This window comes from Lipotes vexillifer, unplaced genomic scaffold (assembly GCF_000442215.2).
Source record: "Lipotes vexillifer unplaced genomic scaffold, Lipotes_vexillifer_v1.1 scaffold107, whole genome shotgun sequence".
Lineage (NCBI taxonomy): Eukaryota > Metazoa > Chordata > Mammalia > Artiodactyla > Lipotidae > Lipotes > Lipotes vexillifer.
Genome location: NW_006777108.1, coordinates 1,905,307 through 1,916,078, shown reverse-complemented (window position 1 = coordinate 1,916,078; position 10,772 = coordinate 1,905,307). Strand labels below are relative to the sequence as shown.

At 40.2% G+C, this 10,772-nt stretch overlaps 1 protein-coding gene across 1 annotated transcript; it reads right to left on the bottom strand.

Annotated features, from left to right (window-relative positions):
• Positions 1-505: 505 nt before the first annotated feature.
• Positions 506-7,793, bottom strand: LOC103074389 (putative uncharacterized protein C7orf76). The gene is given in 2 exon segments (XM_007472374.1): positions 506-707; positions 7,738-7,793. Coding segments are annotated over 2 exon segments (258 nt in total).
• Between the last annotated feature and the right edge of the window lie 2,979 nt (positions 7,794-10,772).

Below are 10,772 nucleotides of genomic sequence, written 5' to 3'. Positions count from 1 at the left end.
GCAAAAGCAGAAACGTAGCTGCCAAAAGGCAACAGGAAAGGATAAATCTTCAGACAAAAAGTGTAAGCAAAAGGGAAGAGAAGAGCAAAGGGAAAACAGCAGGAAGTGGCTAACCAAGAAACTAAAGAGGAATTATCCATCTCCATATCCTTAACTTAATCGCATCGGCAAAAGCTCTTTTACCATATAAGGTAAAGTACTCACAGTTCCTGGGGATTAGGACATGAACATTCTGGGGGGAGAGCATTATTCAGCCTACCACACGCACCAAAGTTTTCCAGATATGTGATAAGCTGCAGAACATTTTACCCTAAAAAATCATTACACATGGGCCAGGGAAGCATTGCAAGAAAGGAAAATATCAGGTGGAAAAGTCACAGATGAGAATGTCATAATATTGTTTGTCTCTAGTTTCAGTGTGTGGTGTCAAGGACTTGAGGAGTTAATTTTTTCCTTACTTGCCGTTCCTTCTGGGGCTGTCACTCACTTGCTCTCAGATCCATGTTCACTCAGTGGTGGCTCTGGAGTTGGGCAGATCCAAGTATATTTGCTGCTTTATAAAGGCCAGATGCTTATTTTTATGGTCCCTGAGTCCTCCTGGCTGCCCAGCTGGGTGTCTTATGCCTGGCCCTCTCCCTTTTTATATCATCCTTGCCCTTCCTTTTCCTCCCTGTATAGCAGACATCACACAAATATCAGAGTCCCATGAAAGAAGTTAAAGGCATTGGGGACTTCCCCGGTGGCATATTGGATAAGACTCCATGTTCCTAATGCAGGGGGTCCAGGCTCGATCCCTGATCAGGAAACTAGATCCCACATGCATGCCGCAACTAAGAGTTCGCATGCCACAACTAAGGAGCCTGTGAGCCTCAACTAAGACCTGGCGCAACAAAATAAATAAAATCTTAAACAACAACAAAGTCATTAAAAAAAAAAGTTAAAGGCATTATCCCAGATCTCTCAGGCTGGCAGAAGGGAAGAAGGTAGACACCTGACTTCCACCTGACCTGTGTCCTATCATTGAATTTTAAGTTACCACCTTGAGTGATGGGGAGAACCAGCTGCAGCAGCATGAAGAGGATGGGGCTGCTTTCTTCTCAGATCATAGACCCCTCTCCCTCACTTTTAGGCCCCTTATATACTATTCCATGCCCTGGTCACTAGCTATCCAGGCCAGGTGTCATTTATTCTTGTCTCCAGCACAAGGGAACAGAAGTTAGCCCTTGGTACATAATAGCCTCTGAAATAGAAAGCTATGGATGAGGCAACCTGTAAATCCAAACTTCCCTGGGATGGGTGTGTAGCTGGTAGAGGAGATTTTCTGGTTACTCGAGTTAGACTGGTTCACACACCAAATATCCCCATGGAGAGTTCTCCTCCAGCGGCCCCTGGGAAGGGAAGCCCCCTGAAAAGTGCTGAATGCATGCCTGCCCTCTGCTCTTGGGACCCTGTTCACACCATTCAATAGTTGGAATTTAGGGAATTCCCTGATGGTCCAGTGGTTAGGGCTCAGCGCTTTCACTGCCGGGCTGGGTTCAATCCCTGGTTGGGGAACTGAGTTCCCGCAAGCCACGTGATGCAGCCAAAATAACAGCAACAATGAGAACAAACAAAACAGAACAAAAACCAAGATCATCCTTATAAAAAAAAATAGTTGGAATTTAGCCAAGATGCCAGCAGGGCCTTTGACATGTCTATACAACTATGTGAGAGAACTTTGGAGCTGGAAGAGTCAGAGCCAGATAACCTGCAGGTGCACAACCACAGGGCCCGGACTAGGATGAGGCGGGTGAGGCCTGTGGGGTACTTGCCTTGGGCACAAAATTTAAGCGGGTGCCAATCACTCCTCAAGTAATAAAAAAATAACATTTTGATGATGTTTTTTTTTTTTTTTTTTTCTTGCGTTATGCGGGCCTCTCATTGTTGTGGCCTCTGCCACTTGCGGAGCACAGGCTCCGGACGCGCAGGCTCAGCGGCCATGGCTCACGGGCCCAGCCGCTCCGCGGCATGTGGGATCTTCCCGAAACGGGGCACGAACCCGCGTCTCCTGCATCGGCAGGCGGACTCTCAAGCACTGCGCCACCAGGGAAGCCCGATGATGTATTTTTAAAAATCAAAATTAATACTAAAATCTCCAAGATGATCAAAGCATCAAAATTTTAAATAAAGATGGGATCAGCAATGATGTTGCTATACTATATTAGAGATTGAGGTCAAAGGAAAATTTGGTAACATTGATCCTGTATTTATTGAAAATTTTGATGTTTTGTTTATCATGGATATTTTTGCATTAATTCTTAGTTTTAAAAAATATTTCATTAAAATATTATTTATCTTGATTACAGAGTTGTTTTGTGCCCCTTTAAATTTTGCACCCTCACTGTCCTCACCCTGGTCCCAGCCCTGTAATATTTACAGCAGTTTGGAGGTTTTAACTCTTTTGAGCCTTGTGATTACCCTATAAGGTGGGCAAGGCAAGTATTATTATCTGCATTTGACAGTGAAGAAACAAAGTTGCAAAACAAGTGACAAGGACTGCTCAGGACTACATGGTACATGTTAGACAAGAGATTAAAATTCAGGCCTGTTGACTTTGAATCCAGGGCTTTCTCTACGACAGATATCTCAATATGCAATGTACCAAAATATCAGCTATGAAAATTGTTAAAATCCAGGTTCCTGAGTTCCCAACCACAGAGACTCTGATTCTGAAGCTCTGGAGTAGAACACAACAATCTGCATTTTTTGATACCCACACATATTGATTTTGATGTCAGTGAGCCATGAACCACTGTTTGGGCAGCTCTATCAGGACTCCAGGCAGATGCCACAGATGCCCCAGACTATGACTGCACAGTCACCACTACAAGAACTTGAAGTTCTTTTTTTTTTAATTAAAAAATTTTTTTTTTATTTTGGCTGCATTGGGCCTTTGTTGCTGCACGTGGGCTTTCTCTAGTTGTGGCAAGTGGGGGCTACTCTTCGTCACAGTGCATGGGCTTCTCATTGTGGTGGCTTCTCTTGTTGTGGAGCATGGGCTCTAGGCATGCCAGCTTCAGTAGTTGTGGTGTGCAGGCTCAGTAATTATGGCTTGTGGGCTCTAGAGTGCAGGCTCAGTAGTTGTGGTGAATGGGCTTAGTTGCTCTGTATCATGTGGGATCTTCCCGGACCAGGGAACGAACCCTTGTCCCCTGCATTGGCAGGCGGATTCTTAACCACTGTACCACCAGGAGAGTCCCAAGAACTTGAAGCTCTGATCATTAACATTTCTGCTTGTAAAAAGATACATGCAACCAAGTTGGATTCATTGCAGGGTCACAAGGATGGTTCAACATATGCAGATCAATCAATGTGAGATACCACATCAATAAAAGAAAAGACAAAAGCCACATGATCATCTCAATAGATGTAGAAAAAGCATTCAATAAAATTCACATCCATTCATGATAAAAACTCTTATGAAAGTGGGCATAGAGGGAACATATCTCAACATAATAAGAGCTATTTATGACAAACTCACAGCCAATATAATACTTAATGGTGAAAAGCTGAAAACCTTCAGCTAAAAGCCTTCAACTAAAATCTGGAACAAGACAAGGATGCCCACTCTCACTGGTTCTATTCAACATAGTATTGGAATTCCTAGCCACAGCAATCAGACAAGAAAAAGAAATAAAATGTATTCAAATTGGTAGGAAAGAGGTAAAATTGTCATTATATGCAGATGACATGATCACTGGGAACGATGGTCACTGCTGCTCTGTGGCTGATATTGGTAGCCCCTGCCCTTCCTTGTTCCTAGCTGTTTCTATTATGTCTCAAGTTTGCCAATCTCTGGGTGGTGTGAAATCAAAGCAGATCCTTCATGCCATATATCAAAAGACTGGGCAAGCTGGTTGCTCACTGTGCTCTCACTTTCCCAGGGAGGGGAATTCCTTCTTGGTGCTGAGCAGTGCTGGCCTGGGGAATGGGATAATGAAAGCAAAATGAAGCTGTCTTCCTTTTTTGTGAGGTTATTCTCAGGTTTTTTTGTTCCACTGTTTTGCTAAATTTCTTAAGTGGTCTCCTGAACTCTCCTAGAGCTGTTTTGTCTGTGGATAGCTGTCTAATTGTTGATCTTTTGAGTGATGGAGGCTGGGGTCTCCTACTCTGCCATTTTTGGCCCACATGCAATCTTAAGGAAGAGTTTGGGTGGCCTAATATCAACAACATTATAAGGATAGCTCCCCAAACTTGAAAACAGCTTGCCTTCAAACGTTGAACTTGGATGATTGTTTGGACACACCTTTACTTCGAAGCAATGCCTGGTGTTGAGGTTCTCAGATGCACTGTCTTAGTGCCACCCATGACAACATACAAATACTCTTCCCATACTTTCTAAAATATTCCTGCCTACTGCTTTTCTCCATTCCCATTTGTTGATAATCTTCCATTGCTCTGTAGCCTCCCTTACCAACAAGAGCAGCGGTTCTCAAACATTAGTGGCATCACAATCACCTGGAAAGCTTGATAAGCTACAAATTGCTGGACCTCACCCCCAGAATCTGCTAGGGCTGTGTGGGATCAGAGAATTTGCATTTCTGTTAAGTTCCCAGTTGCTGCTGCTGCTGCTTCTTTGAAAATCACCAAACTAGAATGATTGTTCTCAAACATGGAATCACCTGAGGACCTTTTATAAAAGTACTGATGCCCAAGTTCACCAATTAAGCTAGACTCTTTGGAGATGAGGGCTTGCATTAGATTCCTAGGGTTACTGTAACAAATTACCACAAACTGGGTGGTTTAAAACCACAGAAATGAATTATTTTATAGTTCTAGAGGCCAGATGTCCCAAATGAGGGGTTGGCAGGGCCATGATCCCTCAAAGGATCTAGGGAGGGAGCTTCTCCTAGCTTCTGGTCATTGCCAGCAATCCTTGGCACTTCTTGACTCGTAAATGCATCGCTCTAATCTCTGCCTTCACTTTCACGAGGGCTTCTCTCCTGTGTGTCTGAGTGTATATATGTCTGTGTGTCCTCTCCTCTTCCTATAAAGAAACCAGTGATTGCATTTAGGGCCCACCCTAATCCAGTATAACCTCATCTTAAATTGCATCTTAATTATATCTGCAAAGACCTTATTTCAAGCAAGGCCACTTTCTGAGGTTCCAGGTGGACGTGAATTTGGGGGAGGGGGAACACTGTTCAATACTGGGCCCTCATTTCAGATCCCTGAAGGCAAGGTCCATATAATATAGAACTTCCATAAAGAGTCTAGCACAGAATATGATGCCAAAAAAAATATTCCTGAATGGATGAGCCTGTGTGTCTTCTTCTTCTAATCTACAGTCATCACAGCACAACAGGTACAACACCCTCTTAATTTATCTTAAAAGCTTGTTAAAACTAACTGCAGATTCCAAGGACTTTAAAGTGTTTATCTGTATGACTAATTCAGCTCTAAATTAAAGACACTTTTCCTTAAGCAACAGAAGATATTGAAGGTATTTCTTTGTAGACAGAATGGTATGTTATTCTTCTGTGCATTTTATAGGGAACACACCTATAAAGAGCCTAGATTACACACTTCTGAAAGCTTTTAATGGTAAGACACAATGTTTGTGAACTTCCCATTATGAACTAGAAATAATATTTTCACATGAAACAAAAATGCTAAATTACCAAACTGCCTCCCTTGGGTTTTGAATTTGGTACAGTGGAGATGATTGTTTTCCAGGAATTAAGACCATGGGGGTGTCTCTTTAGAATGCCTGTGATGCAAAGCAGGAGACAAGTTACCTGTTGTCTGAATTCATCATTGGAGGCTGTTATTCACAGGGTTGGCATGGGGATTGACGAACAACCAGGCAACAAAGCTAAGCAAAATATGGTCACATGTTGGGAAAAGAGTTGTGTATTCTAAGAGCAGGTGGAAATCAGGGGGTGACAAAGTTTTGTATTGGATGAAGTGGCAACTGAGGATCACAGTCAGAGTTGTCCTAATAGCTCTGAGTTTACATTGGCTCTGTTATGTTGATATCAGTTATGGGGGCCTAATGGGGTTCTATGAACTCTACATTGTGACCCCCTTGGAGCAGCAGTGCATATACTGGGACATGTACTGACGGAGAATTGGAGCCCTGGATTCCTGTCTCAGCTCTACCATAAATAATCTCTAAAGCTCTTTGCAGTTTTAAAATATGTAGATGTGTGGGATGCAGTATAATTAATAACATATCTGAGCTTGTGTATCCTGCTTTGCATTGCTGTGTCTGCATGATACAGGTATCTTAAAAGAAGGCGATGAGGAGATTTGGTCACTTGTTTAATTTTGCAAGTATTTTTCCATTAGGGTTTTGACACCCTTTATGATAGAAAATTACATCTTGCATAAACCAGGAACGTGACAATGCTTAGAAATTTTGAGAATATCCAAGTGCTTTTTTAATGTTTATGATGTTTTAAAAAATCTTTATAGTCACACACTCAATAGTTATAATAATTTTCCATTTTCTTTTTTAACCAGTGGTAGTGATAGCTCTCCAGCAGTACATTGTCTTACATCTGCTTTGAACCATTTTCTCTGCTAGTGAACTCCACTGAGAGAGACTGAATCATCTGTCCATTTCTAAGCAGACTCAGTTTTCTGAGAACTTGGAAGTTCTACCTTAGTTCTTGTGCCTTAATACTTTGTTTAGTTTTAAAGATTCTTTAAGGTAAAAATCAAACACAATCATGATGTTTGATGTTTCTGGGATTTGGGCAGTAGACCTATGCTGCAGGGGTAGTTGCCAGTCAGAGGCGGCCTCATGTTTACTGGTGCATTTTGTGTATTTTCAGTCTTTGCTTCAGGGAGGGGGTACCCTTCCTGCACAAGCCTGGCACTTCCTTGCTCACTGATAGCCACCCTATGTCATCTTTGAAGTTATCTCTGTTTGTGGAGAAAGATGTCCATTAATCCATCCGAAGTCTAATTCTTCTGAGGGAAAAATTTCAAACTGTAGAGTGGTTTTTTAACTGAAAAGGAAAATAATATTTATGGAACACCTCCTAAATGCTGAAGAGATTTACATACATTATTTCTTTTAATCTTCATTATTGTTCCCATTTTACAGATGAGGAAAGGAGGCACACAGCTAGTTCAGTGGCAGAGTCTAAATTTGAACCCAGGCATATAGATTCTTCTTATTTCCTGGAACACTTCTTTCATTAGCTCTCAGGGTTTGCATATTCTTTCTTTAAGATATTGAGTTTTAAAAATTGTGGTAACCTATACATAACATAAATTTTACCTTTTTAACAATTTTCAATGTACAGTTCAGTGGCACTAAGTACATTCAAATCATTGTGCAACCATCACACCGTCCATCATGAAACTTTTTCATCCTCCCAAACTGAAACTCTATACCCATTAAAAAATAACTCTCCATTCCCCTCCCCAACCAGCCCCTGATAACCACTATTTCACTTTTTTAATCTATGAATTTAACTATTCCAGGTACCTAATCTAAGTGAAATCATGCAATATTTGTCCTTTTGTATCTGGCTTATTTCACATAGTATAATGTCTTCAAGATTCATTCATATTGTAGCACACATCAGAATTTCCTTCCTTTTTAAGGCTGAATAATATTCCATTGTGTGCATGTCATCTTGATCTCTTTGCCATTGATATCCTCCTATATTTAGTCTGTTATTACCATTGTTCATTTCTTCAACGTGTCCGCAGATTGGGTTCCTTTCATTAATCTGCCATTACTTCACTCTGGTCTGATCACTGTGGATTACTCCAACAGCTGCCTGATAGAGCTTCATGCTTCCAGACCATTCCCCCACCAACCCTCCAACGTCATTGTCAGAGTGGTATTCCTAAAAAACCAATTTCATTATGTCACTGCTGAAGATCCTACAGTGGCATTAAATTCGGGCTGCTTTGTCTGTTTTAAAAACAGTAAACTACCTGATTTCCTCTTATCTGTGTGACCTTATTTTGTGCTTCCTCCCTGCATTCTTCTCTGCTCCAAGGGCTCTCATCAGTGCTAGCCTCACAGCAAGTCCACTTTTACCACTCTTTTCAAATCAAACTTTCTTTTTGTTTTATATTTTATGTCAGCTGGTATAACTGTACATGCTCAATGATCATATATTTGTTTTCTATATCATGTGACTGATATGCTATTTAAAAGGGACACTATGCCATCTGAGTCACTTTTCAGTTAAGATGTTTTTAGTGTTGTCAGGAAGTACAGCTTCTGTTTTAATGGGGGGTAGGGTGGGATCAGTTAAAAAAAAAGGTGGCGCTACCTCACAGGAAATAGGAAAGTGTCTACCAGGGCCCTGTGAGTGCTTCTAAATATGTGTCGACGGCTCTGCTAGAATCTGGAACTAGATCTGTGTAATTACCTATGCATCTATTTGTTCATTTACGATTCCACTTTTACAAGGCCAAGAAGAAATATGAATAAATTAATTTGGCAATGATTAAAAAAATGTTAGCCTTACAAGGCATGCTCTTTCTCCAATCTATCCTACTGATTTTCATCCATCTAATCCCTTACAAAGCCATTTCCTATTGCACTTCAAAGCATATATGGTCTCCATTTATTTCCTATGTTTATGAGTTTTTGCCTCCCCCCCTCCCCACCGCCCAAACCACATGCTAAGTTTCTTGAATACAGTATTTTTGTCTTGTAATTTTGTGAGAATCCTATGATTTAGGGCAGATAAGTGCTTGCTGGTTTATGAAATAAGGCAATGTAACAAGAACACACACATTTCAAAATGTGGAGATAGATTTTTATCAGAGCCTTTAGGAAGAAAATGCTTTGCACCCAGGAAGAAATCTCTTACAGAAGAGATTCTGTAAGAATCTTTCCAGAATAGCAAGAGTGGGGCTATTTAAATAGTTCCTTATGCATCTTTTACATTGTGGTGTGCAAACTCAGGCCTGTGTATTTTCAGGGCAAAATGCGACCCAGGTGAGTCTGTTTCTCATTTTAAATAATTCTCAAAATATGTGATATACTCAATAAGTGTTCCCTCTTCTCCTAAGGGTCCAGATGATGTCCAAACCCTAGATACACACTGGTCCAGGATATGTGAAATATTCATACTATTACTAAGTTTAGGAGTTATTTTCAAAACGGGCTTTTAAGTCCAGTTAATAAACAAATTTTCCCCTTTAGGAGGGCTTAACAGGGACAGTTTCACACCTTATAATAGTTACATAAATGGATAATTTTACACTATGTTGGGAATGCAAATCATATTGCTGTAAGCAAATGTGACATCCAGAAGGTTAACCCAGCATCTGGTATGCCCTCCTCTTGCATTAGGACATGAGTGTTAGAATTGCAACATTAATTAATGTATGTTTCAGAACAGAATATGTCAAAGAAGGTCAGATAAACAAGAATTAGAGTAAATAAGAGGGAGATAGACATAGAGAGGTAGAGAGATGGACAGAGAGAGAGAGTGAGAGAAAAGAGAGAATACAACATTGGAAAAAAATTGCAGTGATATCTCAGGCCATAGCAATGTTGAGAAATTTTATAGATAAGTACATAAATTAAAGGCAGCCAGGATATTTTGGTTATGAATAATGAATAAATAAAATCATACAGTCAAATTAGCTCATTTCCCTCTCTTATTTATAGACATTTATTTAAATAGGTTTTTCACAAATAAATACAAAATTCAGAGCTAATATGGCTAAGTGCATCCCTACTTTCTGTTCTCTTTGTTTTCACTAACTTTAGGTGAGTTAAACAGGCATGTAGGGGCTTTATTTGCAGCAACACGGACAGACCTAGAGATTATCATACTGAGTGAAGTAAGTAAGACAGAGAAAGAGAAATTGCTTATATGCAGAATCTAAAACAAACGATACTAATGAACTTATTTACAAAACAGAAACAGACTCACAGATTTAGAGAACAAACCTATGATTACCAGGAGGTTAGGATGGGGGGAAGGGATAGTTAGGGAGTTGGTGATTGACATGTACACACTGCTATATTTAAAATGGATAACCAACAAGGACTTACTGTATAGCACAGGAAACTCTGCTCAGTATTATATAACAACATAAATGGGAAAAGAATTTGAAAAGAATAGATACATGTATATGTATAACTGAATCTCTTTGCTGTACACCTGAAACTGTCACAACATTGTTAATCAAATATACTACAATATAAAATAAAAAGTTTAATAAAAACCCTGATATTCCTCTAATTCCTGCTAAAGCAATCTGGGAGAGAGGCATATTTAAAAAGTGTTTAGAGGACTCCTGATAGTAAAGGGCTATTCTACTCAATGTTGTAATAACAAAAGCTAAAACTTAAAAATATTCAAATTGCACAAATATTTAATTAGCAATGTCACATCACTGTTGGCACCAGAAAGCCCTGAATAAACTATTGTTGTGGGTTTGCTGATAGACAGCTTGTCAGGAAATGACCAGTATTGGCAATGATTTGGAGCTAATTTCATGGATGTTTTCCAGTTTCCGTGATCTTCCTTTCCCCTTTTCCAAACAAAAGTGCTTCTGAAAATTTCTGTTTAACATCTTTCACTTTGAATAAAGAAAACACAAAACATTCCCCTTGCAGCTGGTATTGGTGAAATTACTTCTCTGGAGAGGCCAGCAGATGAGGGGTCTTGTTTGAGAAGCACCAGGCAGAAGGTTGCATTCTGTATCAGAGCCCACACTCAGACCTGCAACTTGAGATCTGTCCCTCACCCCCCCTCCTTCCTAAAGACACACACACACACACACACACACACACACAC